At 40.8% G+C, this 25,324-nt stretch overlaps 1 protein-coding gene across 1 annotated transcript; it reads left to right on the forward strand.

The window, feature by feature from the left end:
• Positions 1–16,804: 16,804 nt before the first annotated feature.
• On the forward strand, positions 16,805–21,628 carry LOC143383207 (histamine H3 receptor-like). The gene is made up of 3 exons (XM_076837552.2): positions 16,805–17,066; positions 17,233–17,399; positions 20,649–21,628. The coding sequence occupies exons 1-3, from the start codon at positions 16,805–16,807 to the stop codon at positions 21,507–21,509; spliced, it is 1,290 nt and encodes a 429-aa protein (XP_076693667.2). The 3' UTR covers positions 21,510–21,628.
• Positions 21,629–25,324: the final 3,696 nt, after the last annotated feature.

Consider the following 25,324-nt stretch of genomic DNA (forward strand, 5'->3'; position numbering starts at 1 on the left):
AAGGCTCAGCTGAAGGAAAGCTTTGGGTAAAATCCCTAGTGTCTGCATTTCTAGCACAGACAGATGGCCTTGTCCTTGATTTTGATGCAGAGGAGGAGTTAACTGCCCACGCACTTCTCTCCCCATCACCTCTCAGGCCTCCAAGATCCAGAAAACTTCCTTAGCCAACCATTCAACTCCAGGGGACTCCTCTTGGGGCCTGGTTCTGCCCACTCCCCTTGCAGATGAAGCCCATGAATCATCTCTGCAAGAGGATACCCAGAATGTTGTCCCAAATGATATGCACTGCAGACCCAAGCTCTGGGACTAGGAGCTTGGAATCCCAGCACTTTATAGCTGAGAAACACCTCCAAAATGATATTGCTCACTGATCTTATTGTGGTCTGGTGGTGACTGAAGCCCAATAAGAGGAAGGGAGTCTTCCAAGGACATGCCATGGGGTCACTGGCATAGTCAGATAAGGAGCAAATCCCTTCACTCTCTCACCCCAATGCTCTTCCCACTTCAACAAGGAGGGGTGACAATTCAAGAAGATACCATCTGGAGTCTTCACAAGAAGCAGACACAACAAAGGAGGTGAAGTAAAAGTCCTCAGACTGGTCTTGGAGCTCACCTGAGACAGACCTGAAGACTACAAAAAATAGGGCTGGGGATGTGGCTCAAGCAGTAACGCGCTCGCCTGGCATGCACGGGGCGCTGGGTTCGATCCTCAGCACCACATTAAAAAAATAATAAAATAAAGATATTGTGTCCACTGAAAACTGAAAAATAAATATTAAAAAATTCTCTCTCGCTTGCGCTCGCTCTCTCTCTCTCTCTCTCTCTTAAAAAAAAAGACTACAAAAAATAATGGACACTTTGTGGAGGGTGAAAGAAGGGTATGACTAGAGAAGGTTCTTCCCCATAGTGGTGGGGACCAGAACTGTGCAAAACTAAGTTTCAATAGAAACTCACCTTGTTCACAGTCAGATAGGAGCTGTAAAAATTCAGTTCCCACTTTAATAACACAGCAGTCTCTACACAGCACTCTCTGAGTCTAAAGTGAAAAAATATTTTGGGATACATTTGGCTATGTCAAGCTGGGCAGAGATCATCCAACTAAAAATACCTTAACCAATAAGGACATTTATTCTCCCATTTTCCAAGAAGTCCACAGGAAGTTTCAAGGGTTGGCTCAGTGTCCCAATGAGACCATCAAGGTCCAGGCTTTCTCCATATTTTCACTCTGTTGTTCTCACCATGATGATGTTCCCCTGATGTTGAAAAATGAAAAAAAATTAGCTCCAAGGAATCATATCATCACACAGAAATGTTCACAATCAGAAGGAAGTCAGAGGGTTTCTCCCTTCACATCCACTCTTGGATCAAACTTCCCCAGAAGTGCCCATTCCCCCACCCGGGGGACTTCTGTTAGGATGCCATGGGCCAGTTCAGGTCACAAGCTCACATTCGAGCCTGAAAGGACATATAAAAGCAGTATCTAGACGTTTACACCTGTATATGTAAAAATGAGCTCTACCAATGAGTAAAAATGAATGGAAAAGGGCTGTCTGGTTGGCCAACTTATTCTACACCATGGTTCTGAGATCTGAACAACCTCATAGCCATGATATAGAAATTCACTAGAAAAGACCGGGTTTTCTCTGACACACACTTTTTCCCAAAGACTTAATGATTATAAGACAGATTTGACCTTGGGGATTGAATCACTCCATGAATAAAATCGAAGATTTTCTCCTCCTCTTGCCCTCCTGCTGGTCTTGGGGCTGCATATGTCAAGCTCATTAAGGGTCCTTCTATCCAAAGCTGTACAAAAAGATGACTAAGCCCTCTTATGGAAAAGATCAACCAACCAGTCATCAATTTCTCATTTTGTCTGGGGAAGATAGGTCAAGAGAACATTTGCCAAGAAGGGAAAAGCAAATGGAAAATTCCTCATCTTCACCTTAAAGCACAGCATCAGGGAGGCTGAGTGACCACGGTGAATTGCATGTTGTGACACCCTGAAATTCTAGGCCCATACCCACCAGGCATTGACTTTGTAACCTCAAGGAGATTCCTTCACCTCCCTGAGCCTCCATTTCTTTACCTAGAAAATGATTGTCATAACCATACCCTCATTTAATTGAGATTAAACAAGCTCATGTGCTTGGAAATGAGCTGTAAAGCAAAAGCTATTGATCAAATACTTCGCAGCCATTAGGTGCCAGGCAGCCTGGCCAGGAACAGCACAGTGGTAGATGTCTCGTGGAATTTCCACAATAGCTGGAAAACACCACAATTAAAAGGGGAATCAATAAGGATGATGCGTTCAGGTACTTAGAGAAATTTATTCTTCATAGTTCTGGAATCTGGGAAGTCCAAGATCAAGAGACCAGTAGATTCGGTGTCTGATGAGGACTTACTAGTTAGTAGATGTCTGTCTTTTCTCTGCACCCTTATGGACAGGTTTTATGGTAGAAGGGGGAAACATCAGTCTCTTTAGCCCTTTATTGGGCACTAAAACCCATTCTTGAGGGCCCCACCCTCACAATCTAATAACTTCCCACCTCCTGAAACCATCATATTAGAAGTTAGGATTTCAACATATGAATTTGGAGTGGGATAGAAACACAAAATTCAGTCTCTAGCATAAAGATTAGTAAAATAATCAGCTCAGTGATCTCTTAGAAAACAACCAAGTGTCAGGGAAAGAGTTGAGAAGGAGAGGTCAAGGCACAGTAGAGTATGAGCAAAAGTCCTGAGGCAGAGCCTGAGACCAGGCCACTGGGATTGGAGCACAGGGAGTGCAGGGAGCAGAAAGAGGAGAGGTCAGAGGTAAGAAAGTGGATGGTCATGCAGAGCCTCTAGGCCTGTGTTTCAAACTTCAGGGTACCTTCTCCAGTGAGATTAGAGAGTGCTTTAGGCTCATCACCTTTCTGTGGCCTCTTTTGTTTAATGAGTGCATATAAGTTTTAGAGCCATAAGAACAAATTTAAAACCTGAAAACAGATGCCCTCAGAAACCCGGAGGAACAGAGAATCCTTGGAGAAAAAGATGGTTCAGGAAAAGTCCTCTGCCTGCTCCTTCAGCCCCAGCCCTGCATAGGGCTTTCCAGGTACCTTCATTCCCCTTTTACTCCCCCCACCCTCCCTCCTCCACTTTTTCTCTCTTCCATATTTCCTTCATTTTCTTCCTTCCCTTCTTTTAATTTTTCTTGCTCTCCTCTCTCCTTCGTCCCTCCCTCTCTTTTCTTTCCTTTCTCCTGTAGCAGAGTTTTCTTTCCCACCAAATGAAAACATCAAAAGTCCTTCCTGTATACATGAGGACTTGGTATGCTAGCAACCTGATCCAGTGGCTGGGTGGGCTGCATCCAACTCAGTGTCATCTAAGTGTGTCTTCTATCTCCTCCCAAAATAAGAAATTTGTCCTTCAAGTGCCCAGAACCTTTATTTCCTGGCTCAAGGAGAAAAAGAATCAACTAAAAACCAATGTTCAGGGAACAAGGTGGAAGTTGGCATAATAGCTCCTTCCCATCTCTGACACTAGTTATGGGTCTCAAATCTCATGCCCAAGGCCCAGGCAAATAACATCAGTGAGAAAAGACCAGACATAAGCCAATGGTGAGTGGCAAGGAATATGGTATCCTTCACTCATTTTGCTTGTTTGTTTTGGTTTCATTTGGTTTGGTTTGGGTACTAGGGATTCAACTCAGGAGCACTCAACTACTGAATGACATCCCCAGCCCTATTTTATATATTTTTTAGAGACAGGGTCTCACTGAGTTGAGGATCTCAAGTTCAAAGCTAGTCTCAGCAAAAGTAAGATGTTTTTGCTGAGGCTAGCTTTGAACTTGAGATCTTCCTGCCTCAGCCTCCTGAGCTGATGGGATTACAGATGTGCACGACCGCACCCGGCTCCTTCACTCATTTTAGTGGACATGTGTTTGTTTATACCCCTCTTCTAGCAAGAGGCAAAGCAGAAAACCAGTATGGAAAAACAAAAGGAAGAGCTTGATAATATAGCTCAAGCCCCTAGATAGATCCAGCCTTCCTGGAGCTGGAATCCCAACCCCAAACTTTACTGATAGTTCATTTGTGCAAACAAGTAAGTTCCTTTTTTTGTGTGAGCTAATTCAGACCGAAATTCTTCCACTTGGAAGCAAAAGGACCTTTGCTGATACATTCGGCACTTTGTTATTCACAAGCTTTTGCCATCACTGATGTGTCTGAGCATTAAGAATGTCTATTACATTCTATCCTCCCTATCAGGGATACTATTATCATGCTGTTTTATGGAAAAACTAAACAAACTGAGGCTCAGCAACTTCTCAGAGTCCAGTGATTGGTAAATCAGAGTATAGATTTCCATGTAGGACTTGTACCACCATGCCCAGTGTTTTCTCTCATCTCTTGTCTCTTTCTCTCCATTTCTTCACCTATCACTCTCCTTCCAATACCATGCCAGCCAGTTACTTGACTCCAAATAATATCCTTGCACAAAAGTCTGTGTTAGGTAGTGTAGGGCCAGTCCTATCTTCTGAAACAGATCACTTTGCCTTGAAGGTGGTACATTGGACAAAGTGATTATTATTCATCTACATAAGAAATTATTTTCATGGGGAGGATTGGGAGAGATTTTTTTTTTAAGCAGAGACCATTTTTTATTTACTTTTATTGTAATGGGTTCTGGCAACAAATGTGTAGAGAATGAGACAGTTGACACAGCAAAACACACAAATGAGAAAGCCTTCCAGCAAGATGGCAGTAAAAAATGGTAGAATCCTGACAACCATAATCATTAATAAGCCATAATAAGCCAGAGTTTCCCAAAGTGAGTTCTATGGACCATTAATCTCTGGAGAAACATCTCAAGGTGTTTCATCACGGGAAGAGGGTGTTGTTGTCAAATAACCATCAGGCAGCTGCCTATTCTACCTCTTCTAGAGGACTCACTGACAAATCCTGCAGTAAAGAAACCCATTTAACTTGAAGTTTTCCAAATTTATCTTACCAGGGACATGGGTGTATAGAGTTATATGGTGCAAGCAAGAGAAATCAATTCTGGCTAACTTAAAAGGGGAAAAATGGAATTTATTGGAAGTGAATACAAAGGCTTGTAGGATTATAAGACCTTTTAAAAATTATTTTAATTTGTCTCAGCAAGCATTCCATGTTAGTATACTAATATATGTATATATAAATATGCACATATTCATATATTCACCTCTTTCTTTCAAATTGCTCAATGGTATTGTATTGATGAGTATCAGTTATCCATTGCTGTGAAACAGATCACCCCAAACTTAGTGGCTTAAAAAGGTCCCCTGCACATTTCTTCTCAAATGAGCAAGAGCTCTCTGGTCAGTTGGCAGGTAAGGTGGTGGCCAGATGGTCTAGGTTAGATTCATCTATCTTCTGGAGGTTGCCAGGCTACCAACTAATATGCTTCAGTTCTTCAAATGGCCTCTGGTCCTCTAGAAGGCTGGCATTCGCATGGAAGTGTCATGGTTCCAAGCATAGCAAGAGAACAGACCCCAAATGCAAGGGCCTTTCAAGTCTCTGGTTTGTATCAAGTATGGTTAATATCCCACTAGCCAGAGGAAGTCACATAGCTAAACCAAACTGAAGAAATGGAGAAACAGACTCCAACTTTTGCCAGGGCTACCGCGACATCATTCTGGAAGGGTCATAAATTTATGCAGAGGAAGAATTTATGACTCAACTTACAACCTACCACAGGATAAATCACATTTTCCCCTTTCTTTCCTCCTTCATTCCTCCCTTTTTTGGTACTGGGGATTAAATATAGGGGTGATCTACCCATGAAACAACACATTCCTAGTTCTTTTATTTATTTTGAGACACGGTCTTTCTAAGTTGCCAAGGCTAACCTCAAACATACCTTCCTCCTGCCTTAGCCTCTCAAATTGCTGGGTTACAAGCATGAACCATTGCACCCAGCTATATATATATATATATATTTTTTTTTTTGCTTTCATTTCTCTATTTTTGGGCATTTGGATTGCTTCCAACTCTTCACTATTTATTACAAGAAGTGTTAAAGCAAGCCTTTTTTACATACATTTTTATACATACTTGGAATTATTTTGATAGATTCTGAACTGAAATCGCCAAGTCAAAAAGTACAAGCTTGGGCTGAGGCTGTGGCTCAGTGGTAGAGCACTTGCCTAGCATGTGTGAGGCACTGGGTTTGAATCTCAGTACCACATATAAATAAATGAATAAATAAAGGTTCATACATCTAAAACATATTTTTTTAAAAAAGCACAAGCTTTCCATATTTTGATAGCTACTTATTTATACTGCCAGCCAGAAGAGAGATCCCAATTCCCTGAGTCTTCTCAATCACAGCAATATCTAATATTGATATTCGTTTGTATATTCCTCCCACGCTCCCCCTCTATAACCCACTATGAGTCAGTTACCTTATATCAAATTCAATAATTTGGGGATATAAAAGCTATCCAATTCAATTTTTCATTTGCTTTTAATTTTGTCACTAGTGATGTAACATCATTTTTACAAGTCATATGTAGGTCTTTTATGAATAACTTATTCAAGTTCTTTATTATACTTGTTGGCTTGTCTTATTGATTTGTGAAAACATTCCATATATTCTTTGTAAATACTTTCTATGAAATGTGTCTTTTGTCTTTTATCTACTGATAGCATCTGTCATTTTATAGAAGTTTTTCATTTTTTATGCAGGTAAATATGTCAATCATTTTTTTCTGTAGGTCCTGAGTTAGGTATTGTCTTCCCTCTCCCTCTCCCTCCCCACCCCCTTTCTATCTTTTTAGTGCTGGGGGTTGAGTCCAGAGGCACTAAGCAACATTCCCAGTCCTTTTGTTTTGTTTTGTTTTAATTGATTTTTAAAATAAATGACAGCAGAATGCATTACAATTCTTATTACACACATAGAGCACAATTTTTCATATCTCTGTTTGTATATAAAGTATGTTCACACCAATTCGTGTCTTCATACAAGTACTTTGGATAACGATGTCCATCACATTACACCATCCTTACTAACCCCACACCCTCTTCCTACCCCTCCCTCTCCTCTGCCCTATCTAGAGTTCATCTATTCCTCCCACGCTCCCCGTTCATAACCCACTATGAGTCAGTTACCTTATATCAGAGAAAACATTCAGCATTTGTTTTTTGGATATTGACTAACTTCACTTAGCATTATCTTCTCATTATCTCCAACCATTTACCTACAAATGCCATGATTTTCTTCTCTTTTATTGCTGAGTAATATTCCATTGTGTATATATGCCACATTTTTTTAAAATATTTATTTATTTATTTTAATTTTCGGTGGACACAACATCTTTGTATGTGGTGCTGAGGATTGAACCTGGGCCGCACACATGCCAGGCGAGTGCACTACCGCTTGAGCCACATCCCCAGCCCCTATGCCACATTTTTTTAATCCATTCATCTACTGAAGGGCATCTAGATTGGTTCCATAGTTTAGCTATTGTGAATTGTGCTGCTATAAACATTGATGTGGTTGTGTCCCTGTAGTATGTTGTTTTTAAGTCCTTTGGGTATAGACCGAGGAGAGGGATAGCTAGGTTAAATGGTGGTTCCAATCCCAGTTTTCCAAAGAATCTCCATACTGCTTTCCATATTGGCTGCACCAATTTTCAGTCCCACCAACAAGGTATGAGTGTACCTTTTTCCCCACATCCTCGCCAACACTTATTGTTGTTTGTCTTCATAATGGCTGCTATTCTGACTGGAGTGAGATGAAATCTTAGAGTAGTTTTGATTTGCATTTCTCTAATTGCTAGAAACGATGAACATTTTTTCATATATTTACTGACTAATTGTATATCCTCTTTGATTGGGTTATTTGCTTTTTTTTTGGTGTTTAGCTTTGTATACCCTAGAAATTAATGCTCTACCTGATGTATGAGAGAAAAAAATTTGCTCCCAAGATGTAGGCTCTCTATTCACCTCATAGATTGTTTCTTTTTGCTGAGAAGAAACTTTTTAGTTTGAATACATCCCATTTATTAATTCTTGGTTTTAATTCTTGCGCTATAGGAGTCTTATTAAGGAATTTGGGGCCTAACCTGACATGATGAAAATTAGAGCATACTTTGTCTTCTATTAGACACAGAGTCTCTGGTTTAATTCCTAGGTCCTTGATCCACTTTGAGTTGAGTTTTGTGCATGGTGAGAGATAGGGGTTTAATTTTATTTTGTTGCATATGGATTTCCAGTTTTCCCAGCACCATTTGTTAAAGAGGCTATCTTTTCTCCAATGCATGTTTTTGGCACCTTTGTTTAATATAATATAATTGTAATTTTGTGGGTTAGTGTCTGCATCCTCTATTCTGTACCCATTGGTCTACCAGTCTGTTTTGGTGCCAATGTTTTTGTTACTATTGCTCTGTAGTATAGTTTAAGTTCTGGTATAGTGATGCCACTTGCTTCATTCTTCCTGTTAACTATTGCTTTATGTATTCTGGGTCTCTTATTTCTCAGATGAACTTCATGATTGCTTTTTCTATTTCTATGAGGAATGCCATTGAGATTTAGATTGGAATTGCATTAAATCTGTATAGTGCTTTAGTTAGTATGAGCATTTTGATAATATTAATTCTGCCTATTCAAGAGCAGGGTAGATATTTCCATCTTCTAAGGTCTTCTTTGATTTCTTTCTTTAGGGTTCTTGTACTTTTCATTGTATAGATCTTTCACCTCTTTTGTTAAGTTGATTCCCAAGTATTTTATTTTACTTTTTTTAGGCTATTATAAATGGGGTAGTTTTCCTCATTTCCCTTTCAGAAGATTTGTCACTGATATAAAGATTTGATTTATGGGTGTTGATTTTATATCCTGCTACTTTGCTGAATTCATTTACTAGTTCTAGAAGTTTTCTGGTGGAGCTTTTAGGGTCTTCTAGGTATAGAATCATATCATCAACAAATAGTGCCAATTTAAGTTCTTCTTTTCCTATATGTATCCTTTTAATTTCTTTCATCTGTCTAATTGCTCTGGCCAATGTTTCAAGACCTATGTTAAATAGAAGTGAAGAAAGAGGGCATCCCTGTCTTGATCCAGTTTTTAGAGGAAATGCCTTCAATTTTTATCCATTTAGAATGATGTTGGCCTGGGGCTTATCATAGATAGCCTTTACAATGTTGAGATATGTTTTTGTTATCCCTAGTTTTCTGGTGTTTTGAACATGAAAGGGTGCTATATTTTGTCAAATGCTTTTTCTGCATCTATCAAGATAATCATATGATTCTTATCTTTGAGTCTATTGATGTGATGAATTACATTTGTTGATTTCCATATGTTGAACCAACCTTTCATCCCTGGGATGAATCCCACTTGATAAAGGCACACTATCTTTTTGATATGTTTTTGTATTAGATTTGCCAGAATTTTATAGAGAATTTTTGCGTCTATGTTCATTAGAGATATTGGTCTGAAGTTTTCTTTCTTTGATGTGTCTTTGCCTGGTTTTGAAATCAGGGTGATGTTGGCCTTATAGAATGAGTTTGGAAGTGCTGCCTCTTTTTCTATTTCCTGAAATAAATTGAAGAGTATTGATATTAATTCTTCTTTAAAGGTCTTGTAGAACTCTGCCCTGTATTCATCCGGTCCTGGGTTTTTCTTGGTTGGTAGACTTCTGATGGCATTCTCTCCTTATTCTGTATGTTGGGCATTTTTATTATAATGTGCCTTGGTGTGGATCTGTTGTGATTTTTGTACATTCAGTATCCTGTAGGTTTCTTGAATTTGGATTTCCAATTCATTCTTCATGTTTGGAAAGTTTTCTGATATTATTTCATTTAATAGATTGTTCATTTTTCCAATATTGATATTGGTCTGTTTAAATTGTGTATATCATCCTTATTCAAACTGGACAAATCGTATGGCTTAAGAAATTTGTCGATGCCGTTCATGTGTTCTATTTTATTGGAGTATAAGTTTTCAAAATAATTTCAAATTATCCTCTGTATTTCTGTAGTGTCTGTTGTGATTTTACCTTTTTTCATCACTTATGCTGGTAATTTGTTTTCTCTCCTCTTCATTAGCATAGCTAAGGATCTGTCAATTTTATTTATTTTTTCAATGAACCAACTTTTTGTTTTATCAATTTTTTCAATTGTTTCTTTGGTTTTAATTTCATTGATTTCAGCTCTAATTTTAATTATTTCTTGCCTTCTACTGCTTTTGCTGTTGATTTGTTCTTCTTTTTCTAGGGCTTTAAGATATAATGTGAGGCCATTTATTTGTTGAGTTTTTCTTCTTTTAAAGAATGAACTCCATGCAATGAACTTTCCTCTTAGTACTGCTTTCATAGTGTCCCAGAGATTTCAACATATTGTGTCTGTTCTCATTTACCTCTAAGAATTTTTTATTCTCCTCCTTGATGTCTTTTGCAACCCGTTATTCATTCAGTGGCATATTGTTTAGTCTCCAGTTGTTGGAGTAATTTTTATTTTTTATTTTGTCATTGATTTCCAGTTTCATTCCATTATGATCTGATAAAAATGTAGGGTAGTATCTCTACTTTTTGTATTTGCTAAGAGTTGCTTGTGGCATTTTATATGGTCTATTTTAGAGAAGGATCCATGTGCTGCTGAGAAGAAAGTATCTGATTATGCAGTTTGAAATATTCTATATATGTCAGTTAAGTCAAAGTTATTAATTATATGATTGAGATCTATAGTTTCTTTATTCAACTTTTGTTTGGAAGATCTATCCAGTGGTGAGAGAGGTGTATTAAAGTCACCCAATATTATTGTGTGTGGTCAATTTGACTTTTGAACTTGAGAAGAATTTGTTTGATGAACATAGATGCTCCATTGTTTGGTGCATACATATTTATGATTGTTATGTCTTATTGGTGTATGGTTCCCTTGAGCATCTGTAATGTCCATCTTTATCCCTTTTGATTAACTTTGGCTTTAAGTCTACTTTATTTGATATGAGTATGGAAATCTCTGCTTGCTTCTACAGTCCATGTGAGTGGTATGATTTTTCCCAACCTTTCACTTTCAGTCTGTGTATGTCTTTTCCTATCAGATGAGTCTCTGAAGGCAGCATATGGTCGGGACTCTTTTTTAATCTAATCTGTATCCTGTGTCTTTTGATTGGTGAGTGTAAGCCATTAACATTCAGGGTTATTATTGAGACATGGTTTGTATTCCCAGCCATATTTGTTTATTTTTGTTATTTAACTTGACTTGATTTTCTTCTTTGATTAGTTTTTCCTTTAGGGTACTATCTTCCTCTGCTGATTTTCATTGTTGTTTTTCATTTCCTCTTCATGGAATATTTTTTCAAGGATTTTTTGTAGTGTCTTTTCTAGCTATAAATTCTTTTGACATTTTTTTTTATCATGGAATGCTTTATTTCATCATCAAATCTAAAGCTTAATTTTTCTGGATACAAGATTCTTGGTTGGCATCCATTTTTCTTTTAGAGCTTATATGTGTTGTTCCAGGATCTTCCTAGCTTTCAGAGTCTGTGTTGAAAAATCTGCCATTATCCTAATTGGTTTTCCCTATAAGTAATCGGATTCCTTTCTCTTGTGGCTTTTAAAATTCTCTCCTTATTCTGTATGTTGAGCATTTGTATTATATGTGCCTTGATGTAGATCTGTTGTGGTTTTGTACATTCAGCATCCTGAATCAGGCTTAGGGTGTCGGGAGCCAGGAATCTGAAGTCCTGCTCCAAGGCTGAGGCCTGAAGCCCTGCACGGGGTTACAACACTGGTATTTTCTGCAGAGAGAAGCTGTATAGAGGTCCTCTAACACTCTCAGAGATGCAATATTCCAAAGAGATGAGACCTGATCACAGAATGACACAGAATGCTGCCTCCCTCTGGCCCTCCATCTTCATTATCCCCCAGTCCTTTTTTTTTTTTTTTTTTTTTTTTTTTAATTTTTGAAACCAGGTCTTGCTAAGTTGCTGAGGCTGGCCATAATCTTGTGATTTTCTTGCCTCAAGTTGCTGGGATTACAGGCATCACACACAACTAAGACAGTTTTTCTTATAATACTTTTACACTTTTCTTCATTTTTACATTGAGTATTTTTCTCCCTTCTTGTGGCCTCCTTCACCCTATGTGGTGCCCCAGACTTGGGCCCTGGACTTTCGCCCTTTCCCATTGCTAATGAGTCCTGGAAGGAGAAAAGCAAATAGTGAAGCTCTGGGTAACAATGGGTCCCAGAGGAAGAAGATAATCAGTGAACACTGAGTTGTTGTTTTCCCAGTGACAATGAATTTCAGACTTTTTACAACTTTTTCCTTGACTGCTCAAACTGACACATTCTGCTTCAGTCTCCAATGATTAACTCACCCTCATTGTAACCTAAAAAACTCAAACTCTTTCTGTAACTGGTGGCCATTTTTCTACTCAGAAAATGAGCCCCTCTGGTGCCTGATTGATTGCCTCCACTGCAGAATAAAGGAAAGCTTGCTGGTCCATTTGAGGTCTGCTTCTGTCCCTGTTATTTGTGTTTTTATAATAGTGCTGAAACCATGTCGGTTGCTTTTGCTTCCACTATTGCTCTGGGCCCAAGATGAAGCAGGGCACCATGCTGGAAAGACAGGGTAAAAGAAAGCAGCTCACCTCCTGGTGCCCAGGAAAGAGAGAGGAAGCGGGTAAGGAGCAGCAGGTCACACCCAACAGTGACCCACCTTCTCCAGCCACACCTGCCTGCTTACAGTACCAGCCAGTTAGTCCATTCAAACTAGGAAGAAACAATTAGGTTACAACTCTTAAATTCCAATCACTTTACCTCCAAACATCGCTGCATGAACACAGGATCTTTTGGGGCACACCTTCTATCCAAACCATAACACTAAATTCCGCCATGTATAACTGATCTGTGAATTTTCAGGAATCTTAGGGAAGTCTCTCCCAGGTGTGGAAGGTTCAAGTAATCTTCCAACTCATGAGGCCTAGAGACCTCACTGACTATGGGCTATAAAAGGCTACCATCATTTACTGTGTACTTAAGCTCCATGTCATGCAATGTGACCCTATTGCCAAATAATCTTTACCAAAAAAGTATTTATTTTTCTCATCATTTGGTGGCTGTTTAAATGAGTCTCAGAGGTCCTGAAATTTGCTCAGGGACATCTACCAAGTTAGTAGTAGAGCCAGGATCACACACAAGCTTGTGGTTCCTAAAACAACGGTCTTACTTCACTCCCAGGAAAGAGGAAACAGCAGTAAGGACTGGTTTAAGGATTAATGTGGTGGTCAAAGTGCTGTGGGAGCCCAGGGAAGGGAGAAGACAGATCTGCCCCAGGGTAAAGTGGCCTCCTCTGTTCTGAGCATTTATGTAACAGCACTATACCTCCTGACGGGGAAGCAAAATCAGCCCCTTTCACACAGCAAAGGAAGAAACCCAGACACCAAATAACAACAATAGCCATGGTAATGATAGTTTTTACTTCCACTTTAAAAATATATCCAAAGATTCATTTTTTTTTCTTTCTTTCTTTTTTTAATAGCAGATTTGGTTTCTCAGTTATGCCTCCCTTGGGCAAGTTTAAAATATCTGTGCTCCTGAGAACACCCAGCAGGAGGAGGCTGCTGAGATGTGCTGAGCAGAGGAAGAAAATGGATCAAGGATTTGAATTATCCTGGCAATAGTTCCCCAAGTGGGTAATAGTAATCATTATAGCTCCTGTGAACTGAACACTTAACTGTGTGTTGTGTAACGTGCTATATACTTTCTACATATTCACTGAATCCTTGCCACAGGCATATGATGTAGAAGCTACTTTTTTTTTTTTTTTTTGAGATGAGATTTTGCTAGGTTCTTGCCTAGGCTGGTCTCAAACTCCTGGGCTCAAGCAATCCTCAGCCTGCTGCTGAGAATACAGGCCCATGCCACCGTGCCTAGCTTAGAACTACTATTATCCCCCTTACATATGAAGAAATGGAGGACCAAAGAAGTTAAGTCTTAGACAAAGTCCCCTTTCCTCACATGGTAGGAGGTAGAACAATGTAGTAGTCTGCTCTGATTGCCAATAACAAAACACCACAGACCGAGGGGCTTAAACAGCAGAAATTTATTTTCTTACAGTTTCAGGAAGCTAAAAGTCCAAGATCAAGGTACCTTCAGGGTTAGTTTTTCTTTCTGGCTTGTAAATTTCCTGGCTTTGTCATTGTGTCCTCACATGACCCTTTCTCTGTATGCACCTGGAAGGGGCAGTGAAATTTGGTCTCTCTCCCTCTTTTCACAAGGACACCAGGCCTAGCCAATTAGACCTCCACTCCTAAGAACTGGTTCAACCTTGGTTACTGCTTTAACAAACCCTATCTCCAAATAGTGAGATGGGGGTTAGAGCTTCAACATAAGAATTTGAAGTTAACATAATTCAGCCCGTAACAAACAAGGATTTGACTCTTCAGGCTGATCTCCCCCGCCACTCCCCAGCCACTCAACAGCTAACGGGGAGGGGGAGGTGTATGCCTGCCAGATTTTGTTTCCCTGTTTGTACATACAGACAACAGTGACTGTACAGTTTGTGTCCCCTATCTAACCTGCCGTCATCTTTCCTGGTGAGCAATCTTCAGCTGTAAAGCCTGCCTAGGGAGGACCCTCAATCCCTCTCATAGGGGCCTACCAGCTCCAGCAAGTGTCATTTCACCAGCTCCAAAGGAGAGTGAGCAGTGATTGCTGCTAATTAGCAGCAATTAGCTGTGGCACCAAAGGAAAGTGGGTGGTGGTGGGGGGGTCTTTATGGCTAAATGAAGAGGCAATTAGTAGACAAGAAAAGAGATAAATGCTGGCCTGATTCTTACTTCCTCAATCATTGCAGTTGTTTTTCAGTCCTTGAAAGCGTCATTGCCCCATAAGAGTGACAGTTATCTCCTGACGGGCCATGTCTCTTAGCATCAGTTGGGAGCTAGAGAAGAGCTCTGTTCTTACAGACAGAAGATCTTGGTTCCAGCTCTGCTGTGCCTGGATTCCCTGTGCATCCCTGGGTGAGTCTTCTCATTCTGCCCATTTTCTTATACATCAAACAGGTTCAATGGGTTCAACTAGATTACTGCATTCCTCAAATGCAGGTTGAAAGTCAGTTGAGGATGATGATATAAATGTAAGGACCCAAGTCCAGCATTAAAACTAGCATTAAAAAAAAAAAAAAAAAAAAAAAAAAAAAAAACTAGCATAAGATACAACTGACAGTATCAGTATCAGAAAAAGAAGGACAAGTTGGGTTTTAGTTAAACTTTTTTCCTTTACTGAAATGTGTACATGAATGCATGCTGCAGCCTGTGGGGGAGCCTGTACATACTGGGCTACAATGTAAAAAGTACTTCCTGCTGTGAGCTGTGGTTCAAAAAGTGGGAGAGTTACAGCAATAAATGTTTCCTGAGGGCTAGTCCTGCCCTGTGGTCCAAGAATTTGCTTCCATGAGGTTGGGCTGCGTTTCCCATCCCTGGAACAAACTGGTCTACAAGAGGCAAATTATAGGACAATACAGCAGCAGACTTCTGAGTTATTTAGTCACATTCTCCCTTCACAGTCCACTTCTCACATACTCCCAAGTCACAGGGAAGAGACAACTGGCAGATTAGGTTCCAACTCAGAGGCAAGAGTGCTAAGATGCAGCCTTTCACCAAGCGACCCCCACCAGGGTCCATTACTCCTCTGGGGAAAGGCTGATTCCCCACCCCAACCCCAACAAGCCGTCCAAATGGCTCTGACAGTTCTTGCTGAGCCAGTTCTCACAGGGAAAGACTCTTTATGCTAGAGAAGCAAAAGGGAGCAGCCAAGGAAAAAGGAACTCTGGAAAACCCAGAAGTCACTCTATTGACTGTGAAAATTTTTCAAGTGGCTGGTTCAATTATAAATTGCAACTATTTTTCCAGAGGGCAACCTAGTAACGCTGCACGCTCTTTGTCCCAGTGATTCTGCTTCATTGAATTTCTCCTGAGGAAATTATAGAGCAAAAATACACAAGCAAAACCAATCAAAATGTAGAAACAGTTGCTAGTGGCCCATGAACAGATTAGTCAAAGACTCTCATCCATGCAAGGACAAAAGAGAGAGAGAGAGAGAGAGAGAGAGAGAGAGAGAGAGAGAGAGAGAGAGAGACTTTAAAGATGGTGAACCCTATCCCATATACATGTAGGAAAATGTTCAGATTTATTATTTTCTTGGGAGAAAAATCAGATTATACATTAGGGCAGCCAAACCCCATTTTTGTTTTTTAAAATCTTTTTTTTTAATGGTCTGCCTAGTTCTTTGGAAGAAGGGAGGGTTAGAAAGTAATTATAAGGGTCGGAAGCCTGGAAAGACTTACACAAAAATGGTCCAAGTGGGCATTTCTGAGAAACAATTGTAAGAAATTTCATTTCAACTTTATGCCCTTCTATATTGTTTAATTTCTTTTTTACAAGTGCAAGCATTACTTTTATGATCGAAATAAAACAAAATTACTACTGTTGGGGGAAATGAAATAATAATAACAACTTTGTTCCAGAGACTCCAGGATCCAGGGCTAAGTAGAGAATCGAGACCTCTTCCCGCCTTCGCTTCCCGGAGCGCGCTCAGGCTGAGGGTCCAGCCTGAGGGTCCCGGACCCTTGCCGCCTGCCTCTGCTCGGACCCCTCCCCTCTGAGGACCCCCGCGACCCGCCCCATCCCCACCCGCTGCACGGGCTCCCGGCCCCTCTAGCCCCGCCCCGGCTGCGGCTCCCTCGCCTCCTCTCCGCTGCACTCTGCTGTCCTCCCGCACTTCCCTAGCCTCCCGCGGGTCCCGGCTGCCGCTCCTGCCCAGCTCCCCTGGCCTGCCCGTATGGAGCCCAACGCATCAGGGAATGCTTGCACCCCGGGACTGGGGCCGGGACCCGGGCTGGGCCGGGGGCTGCGCCCTGGGCCGCATGCCAACCACTTCTCTGCTCCGGTGACCGCGCTGCTGGCCGCGCTCATGGCGCTCCTGGCGCTGGCCACGGTGCTGGGCAACGCGCTGGTGGTGGTGGCCTTCGCTGTGGACCGCAGCCTGCGCTCCCGCAGCAACTTCTTCTTCCTCAACTTGGCCGTCGCGGACTTGCTGGTGGGTGAGTGTGGCCCCAGGGGCTGGAGGTGCCCTGGAGGAGGTAGGAGGTATCCCAGCTTTCAGACATCTCCCTGGGGAAGTGGGGCACTGTGGGACACGGAGACAGGGCCAGAACGGGTCGCCAGGCTGTTTTCCCTCGCTCGCTCACCGCCCCGCTTCGCCCTCAGGCGGCTTCTGCATCCCACTGTACATCCCCTACATCCTGACCGGAGAGTGGAAGTTCGGGAAGGGACTGTGTAAACTGTGGCTGGTGACCGATTACCTGGTGTGCACCGCCTCGGTATTCAACATCGTCCTCATCAGCTACGACAGGTTCATCTCTGTCACCAGGGCGGTAAGTAGGAGGGAGACTTGACCTAGACCTGTACGAGGTGGGGTAGGATGGTGGCCAGGGGGAGGCTGGGTGGTTGGAGTTGCTGAAATGGTGGTCAGGAGAAACCTCCTGCATACCACTTCCATGTGTTCTCAGGACCCCACTATCCAAAAGGAAAAAGAAAAAGATGCCAAGACAAGATTACAAATACTGTCTTCTGTTTTTAATACTTAAATTTGTCAAAGAAGATGCAGTGCAGGGCCCCAGTGGTAGAGCACCTGTAGTTCCAACTGCTTGGAAGGCTGAAGCTGGGGCTGGCCACTTGAATCCAGGAGTTCAAAGTCAGCTTGGTCAACAGAGCAAGATCCAGGCTAACACAAACAAACAAACAAACAAACAAAAAACACATACAATTTAATTGCGCCTTTCTCGGGATTTATTTTTATAATCACATGGTATAACATAGATGTGGTTATGAATGTTGTCAGAGAATGGGATGCAAATCTTAAGTCCTGTTATGGCACCTTTATCTTTCCTCCCAGTCAGTATACTGTTTCTGTACATAGGCTCACTTTGAGTCCACTCAGGCCCCTGTTCAGCTGTCTGCTCCTCCTTGGTTATCCACTTCAAATAGCAGCGCTGACACTCTCTTCCTTCTTCCCTACTATACTCAGGCTTATCACCACCTGACATTCTATTAGTTCTGTCTGTCTCACAAACTAAGTTCCCAGAAGGGGCAGAGCTGTTTCTCAGGCCTGTGTTTCCAAAGCCAGAAACAATACTAGACATATTTGCAGATATAATTCTGATTAAGTGCCAGAAGCTGTGGCACACACGCATAATCCCAGTGGCACCAGAGGCTGAGGCAGGAGGATCAAAAGTTCAAAGCCAGCCTCAGCAAAAGTTAGGCCCTAAGCAACTCAATGAGACTTTGTCTCTAAATAAAATACAAAATAGGGCTGGGGATGTGACTCAGTGGTTGAGTGCCCTGAGTTCAAACCCCAGTTCCTGCCCCATCCCCCAAAAAATTCTGATTAAGTAACCTCAATTGGAGATAAGATCAAAAGTCCAAGTTCAAGGCCCAATAGAAAAAGGATATGCGTGCTAAAGAGTCTTCTTGCCCTCACCAGTTAATTGTTAATGACTGTCTCCCCCCGAAAAGTGCTGGGTGGAGAGGGTCCACTTGCTACCTCAGTGTTTTAAGAGCTAACAGCAACAGAATGGGTTCACATGAGCAATCACAAGTGTAAATTCACTCATCACAGTGCTAAATTTTTAGGCTTACTCAGGAGTCAGGAGAGCTGAGTTCCAATCTTACTTCCACAATGTGTGACCTTGAGCACATCCTTGTACCTCTTGTCTCTTTTCCTATCAGAAAATGAGGGGTTAAAAACCTTTTGACTCCAGTTTCTATGATGGCTAATTCATATGGTCCTTTTTTCCCTGGAAGATAAGTAGAAACTAAAGTTTACCCCCATTTTGCAGATGGGATGATAAGACTCATAAATTAATCAGCAAGAGCAGAGGTGAGTATTAAATGAGATAGAAGTGAACAGGAACTTTCCTTTGAACTAAAAAAAATTATCTTTTATATAAGTAATCCATGCTCACTATAGAAAAATTAGAACACAGAAACAAGCTCTGGGCTTCTCAATACCTACAATGTCTCATCATGGTCTAAGAAATCCACCCTCCATGCTTTCATCCCCTTATCCCCCAGCCCCCCATCTCCAAGTCCTTACTATGGCACCTACACAATTTGCTTCATTTATTGCTGAAGTTCTCAATCTATTTTTGAATTGAATTGGCTTTGAGGAGGGTTCAGGTATTGGCATTTTTAAAAAATAGCTTTGGTGGTTATAAGGCACAGCTGAGAATAAAAACCACTGGCTTCCACTGGCTTTCATGATTGTTCCAGCCCAGCTCTTCCTTGTCTCCCATTCCTACTATTGCTTTTTCTGTTCCCACTGTATTTGGCTAAAATAATTTCCTAAGTATAAATATTGCCCAAAATGGCATTTTCTAACTTTCCAGGAACACATTACTTGGGTTCACTCCCTTGAGATCCTCTCTTGGTAATTAGTTTCCCTTTGCTCTGAGTGCAAGGCTTGTGCATATTACAGGTATAGGAAGTGAAACTGCCTAATAGTATTAAATATTTTGCACTGACCCATATAGAAAGCCAAGTGTTTTGCTCCAGTGACACACTTCAGAAGTGTCTGCAGCGTGGCAGCACAGTTGGGGGGAAACTTCCATCTCCCAAATCTTCAAAGCACCTTTCATTTCCCCAGTTAGCTCTCACCTTCTCATAACATTTTCTGCAAACCAAAGATCAAATTTTTTTATTTCATGCTCCTGCCTTTGCAGGTATTTTTACACCCAATGGTAGTGTTAACTAATATTTAGGGATTTATTTTAAGCCAGACATTGTTCTAAGAACTTTATCTGAATTATATTCAAGAGCTTGACATGCATTGGGTCATGAAAATCCTATAGTCTAGGGAAAAATACTGCCCAATTTTTTACATTTGAAGAAACTGAGACACATAGAGGTTAAGTAAGTTGCCTAGAACAAACAGCTCTCCAAGTGACAGCATTTGAATCCAAGTTGGTTGACTCCAGACTCTGCTCTTGGTCATTGAGACATAGAGCCACCTCCAGGAACTACAGGAGAGACTAAATGGGTCATGAGTAAAAATGTGGAATGAGCCAGGTGGTGCACGCCTGTAATCACAGTGGCTCCAGAGGCAGAGGCAGGATTGCAACTTTGATGCCAGCCTTAGCCATTTAGCAAGATCCTGTCTCAAAATAAAAAATTAAAAGGATACCCCTGGTTTTAATTCCCAGAAACACACACACACACACACACATACCCATATATGTATGTCACAAAGTTATGAGATTGTTTAAAAGTTGGAAAAGAAAGTATAATAGCTCAGATGCAGAGCACTATGAATTCACCAGTGATTTCACTTATAAACATTCTGGAGGGTATTGAAGACATATGTTTCCACATGTCAGAGAGTTCTGTTCAAAGAGACAGACCTTGACCATCTCCCTCTGAGGAAAGCTCTTCACCTATTGCAAGGAGGCTACCTGAAGTAGCATAGTACATCTGGAAAGAGTTGGCTGATGCAGAAATAAAACCCCCGTATCCCCCAGACACTGGTCATGTTCACAACTAATCTTCAGCCTCACGACATCTCACTGTACCAGACTGAGTAAAGCTGCCTCACCACTCCCTCACTGGTCTCTGTTGTTTCCTTTTAGGTGACTTACAGGGCTCAGAAGGGCATGACCAGGAATGCTGTCTTCAAGATGGCACTGGTGTGGGTGGCAGCATTCCTCCTCTATGGGCCTGCCATCATCAGCTGGGAGTATGTGGCCAAAAGAAGCATCCTGCCCCGGGGGGAGTGCTATGCTGAGTTCTTCTACAATTGGTACTTCCTTATGACGGCCTCCATCATTGAATTCTTCACACCCTTTGTCAGTGTCACTTACTTCAACTTGAGCATCTATATCAACATTCAGAAACGCAACTCTCTGAGGAATGACTACACTGTCCCCAGCCAAGATGGCTTGGAGATGAACTTCCAGGGGAAAAAAAAGAAACACATCATATTTTTTGTTAAACCCGCTGAAAGGAGAAGCAAGAAAAGGAAAGACCAGGTCCTCTCTACCAAGCAAAACAGTCTTTCCTTGGATGTGCCTGGGACTCAAGATTTACCGCCTCTGCAGTTAGACCTCAGAACCAAAGCAGCACAGCGTCGGCAGAGCCACTATAGGCCGAGAGAAAGCATCTGCAATGCTGAAAGGCAGTCAGACCTTGCCAACACTGTAGCCAGTCGCCTCCGGCTTTCCCGGGATAAGCGATTGGCCAAGTCATTGGCCATCATTGTGTGTGTATTTGGCCTGTGCTGGGCTCCCTACACTTTGCTCATGATCATCCGAGCAGCCTGTCATGGGACGTGCATCCAGCACTCCCTCTATGAGACATCCTTCTGGCTCCTCTGGCTGAATTCTGCTATCAACCCTATTCTGTACCCACTGTGCCACGTGAGTTTCAGAAAAGCGTTCATCAAACTGCTGTGCCCTGGAAAGGCCAAGATCCACCCTCATATGTACATGTGACAGAAATATCTCTTGTGCCAGGTTACCTAACCCCTACACTCCACAAAGGAGAGGCAACCACAAACACTTTCCTAAACCACTGCTATCCACTCCACCTGGGTCTTTGCCACAAGGAAACAAGTTCCTCCAAATATAATATTTTTAAAATGTTGTCTATGGAATTATCATCAAGGGCTTTGTTTGGGGGCGGGGAGTGTTTAGTTTTGCAGTCTCTAACCCAGGGCTTCATGCAAGCCAGGTAGGGCTTTGTTAATTCAAAAATTGATGTCCCGGAGTAGGATTGTAGCTCAGTGGTAGAGCGCTTGCCTAGCATGTATGAGGCACTGAGTTTGAGCTTCAGTACCACATATAAATAAATAAGTAAAACAAAGGTTAAAAAAAATTTTTTTTGTGTGTGTGTGGCACAAATTAAAATTTTAGTTTTATTATTACCAATCTGGATTTTTAAAAAGCTATAGCTTACTATTTATGTTTTTGGCATAACAAAATATTATCACTTTTTTCTTTTTTAAATTTTAATTTGTTATATATGAGAGCAGAATGCATTACACATATAGAGCACAATTTTTCGTATAAAAACTACAGTTTGTTTTTTGTTTTTTTTTTTAAATTTGCTCTCTGGATCAGCAGCATGGGGATTACCTGAGAGTTTGTTAGAATTCTCCGGCTGTACCCCAGACCTGCTGAATCCCAGAATCTGCATTTTTAACAAGCTCCCTGATTGATCTATATGTTTAATAAAGTTTGAGAAGCATTGATCCTAGGAATGTATAAAAGGATAAAAATGGTTAAGAAAAAAATGTTTTTGTAATACCTATCTCCTGTGGAGTTATCATACCTAAGGCTTAAAATTACCAAGGCTTAAGTTTGTTAATTTTACCAAATTTTCACACACTATCCTATCAATATATTTTACTTGTTGATAAGGCTAACCAGTTTAAATATGCAACTTTTGTTTGTAGTAGTATAAGAGAGTATTTCATCACTTTTGTGTATATAAATAAAGACAAGACATGAAAAAGGATAGAACCTAATTTTACAAAATATACCAGTTTTCATAGCTTACCTTTATAAAAACATACCAGATAAATGCAAATGCAAGAGATTAACTGGGAATATGACTCAGTGGTGGAGTGCTTGCCTAGCATGGACAAAGCCCTGGGTTTGATCCCTAGACCACCACCAAAACAATTTTAATTAAAAAAAAAAAGTTCTCAAATGCTAGATATTATACCTAGTGGCCATGAAGCCTCCAAAGGGTTTGTTTGTTTTGGTACTGGAATTGAACCCAGTGGTGCTTTACCATTGATATATATCCCCAGTCCTTTTAATGTTTCCTCAAATGTGATCCTCCTGCCTCAGCCTTCTGAGTCTCTGGAATTACAGGTGTGAGCCACCATACCCAGCTTCACAGTTTCTTTGTATTTGTACTTGGTTCTTTCTGATGAGTGAAAATGGATTTAAGTCACAAACTAATGCTTAGTCATAGGAAGACATTTCTGGCCTTAAGCTAATTAAACACTGTAATGAGGGGTAAAACAGTCTCTCTAGAGATTTTGGAAGCATTGGCCCAGTTTTGTTGGTACACTGCAGGTAACATAGAGAAGTGAACAGCAATATGAGATCTAGACCACCCCACTTCCAGATGACTTGTTTTAAATCAACACAAGCCGGGAAGACTTGTCTTTAACGTAGGTAACTGAAGTGCGCAGCAAATGTGTAGATAGTGGCACCTGAAACATGGTCTGCTGTCCATCCCCAGGGCACCCCCATAGGGCCAACCCTAGCAAACAGGAAGGCCTCCTTCTCCAGAGATTTCTCCACCCAGAACCTTTCATGGACAATATGTAGTCTGGAATTCCCATCATTAAAGAAAATTTTGTTGAAAAATCCTTTCAAATAGATTCTGCTTGATATAATTACCTTAGGTTCGCAGAGATAGCAAATGTAATGGAAAACCCTTACAAAATCAAGTTAAATCCCCTCCCATTGCCTATGATGGTTAGCTTATTCCTTATGATCTCTCATTTTTCTCAGTGGCTCTGAGAATTGCACATGAACTGTTCTACAACTGCTCACCATTCTTCAAATTATTCTACCATGCCTCATCAAGTTAAATGCCTCCTTTCTTCCTCTTTTAGTTGTTTGGATAAGCTTACAATCTATGCAAAGTCATTAATGGCCAGAGTTGTGTTACAGTTCACTCACCTAATGGCCACCAGTCTCAGGGCTTGGGGAACAATCAGAAACATGAATTTCCATGTAAAGAAGCAATTGCTAGTCAGGCACAGTGGCGCACAAATGTAATCCCAGCACCTGAGGAGGCTGAGGCAGGAGGATTGCAAGTTCAAAACCAATCTCAGCAACTTGGTGAGACTGTGTCTCTAAATAAATATAGAAAAAGGCTGGGGATGTGGCTCAGTGGTTAAGTGTCCCTGGGTTCAATCCCAGGTACCAAAAAAAAAAAAAAAAAGCAACACTTTTTGCTCAGACTCTAATCATTGGTTTGCTGACTAGAGACAGGAAAAGGAGGTCAGCAAAGTGCTGTCACAAGAGGCATTGCTCATCCATTCATATCATCTTCCTAGATGTGGCCTCTTGTGACTATCTCCTCATCTTGGGGATTTAATGCTATTCAGCACCAGTTCTCCTCTGTTCTGTGCTTCTATCCATCTGTAAAGGATTTCCCCCACATCCATTAAGGACATGTATTTTTAATGTAAGATGTAGTAAATATTAATTAGAAAAGGGAGAAAGACATAAAATATCCAGGTATGGTAAGGCACACCCACTTCTAATTCCAGCTTCCCAGGAGGCTGAGACAGGAGGATTCCAAGTTTGAGGCCAGCCCGAGCAATTTAGCAAGACCCTGTCTCAAGGAAAAAAAAAAAAAAAAAAAGATGGCTTATGTTGGCTGAGGATGTAGCTCAGGGATGGTTTAAACCCATAGTGCCAGAAATAAAAATTAAAAACACAAACTTTTTATATTTACACTCTACAGAGAGAAAATCATCAAAGAGCTATAAAAGTTTTTAAATGTCTATTCAATTTTGCAATATTTATCTCATTGCACATAGGCAACTTCTATGGGTTACTCTTTTAAATGCCTGGTTCTAGCTATTATAAATAGGACTGGAAGTTGGGCATTCACTTCACAAGAGGCAATGGGAAGTCCATACAACACTCTGCAGAACTTACCCAATCCCCCAACCCCCAAGTCCTTCTTCAGTGCTGTTCTGTCACTATGAATCTGTCTTCATACCAGACTAAAATTGTTTAATCTGTAGACCATATCATGTTCACCCTTAAATTCAGTGCCTAACTATATCTGGCATATGGTAGGTACTTCCTTTTTTTTCAATAAAGAAATGTATAAATTAAAAATATTAGCAATGCTTTGGGTTTTTTTTTTCCTTCTTTAAATCTGGTCTCTTTATGTCAACCCAGAAAATGAAAGTTTATACCCTATACTGACATTATTTTAACTTTGACCCATCTTTTCCAACTGAGTTCAAATTCAGGTATTGAATTATGTCTGTTTAACCTTTCCAGATACATTACAATGAAGATACAAGTAAAATGGACACATTTATCCCTAATTCACAGTCCCTATTATACAGTGTTAATTAATTTACTTTACAGTATGCAATGTAATTAATACTATAATTTAACACTGTAAATTAACACTGCAAAGAACAGAAAAGGTTTGCTGGACCAAGATGTACTACAGGAAGGCTTAACATAGTTGTTAACTTCTAATTTTATAATTTAGTAAACATTTGTTCTGATTTGTAAAATCAAACAAGTTCTAGACA

Source organism: Callospermophilus lateralis, chromosome 18 (genome assembly GCF_048772815.1).
Source record: "Callospermophilus lateralis isolate mCalLat2 chromosome 18, mCalLat2.hap1, whole genome shotgun sequence".
Lineage (NCBI taxonomy): Eukaryota > Metazoa > Chordata > Mammalia > Rodentia > Sciuridae > Callospermophilus > Callospermophilus lateralis.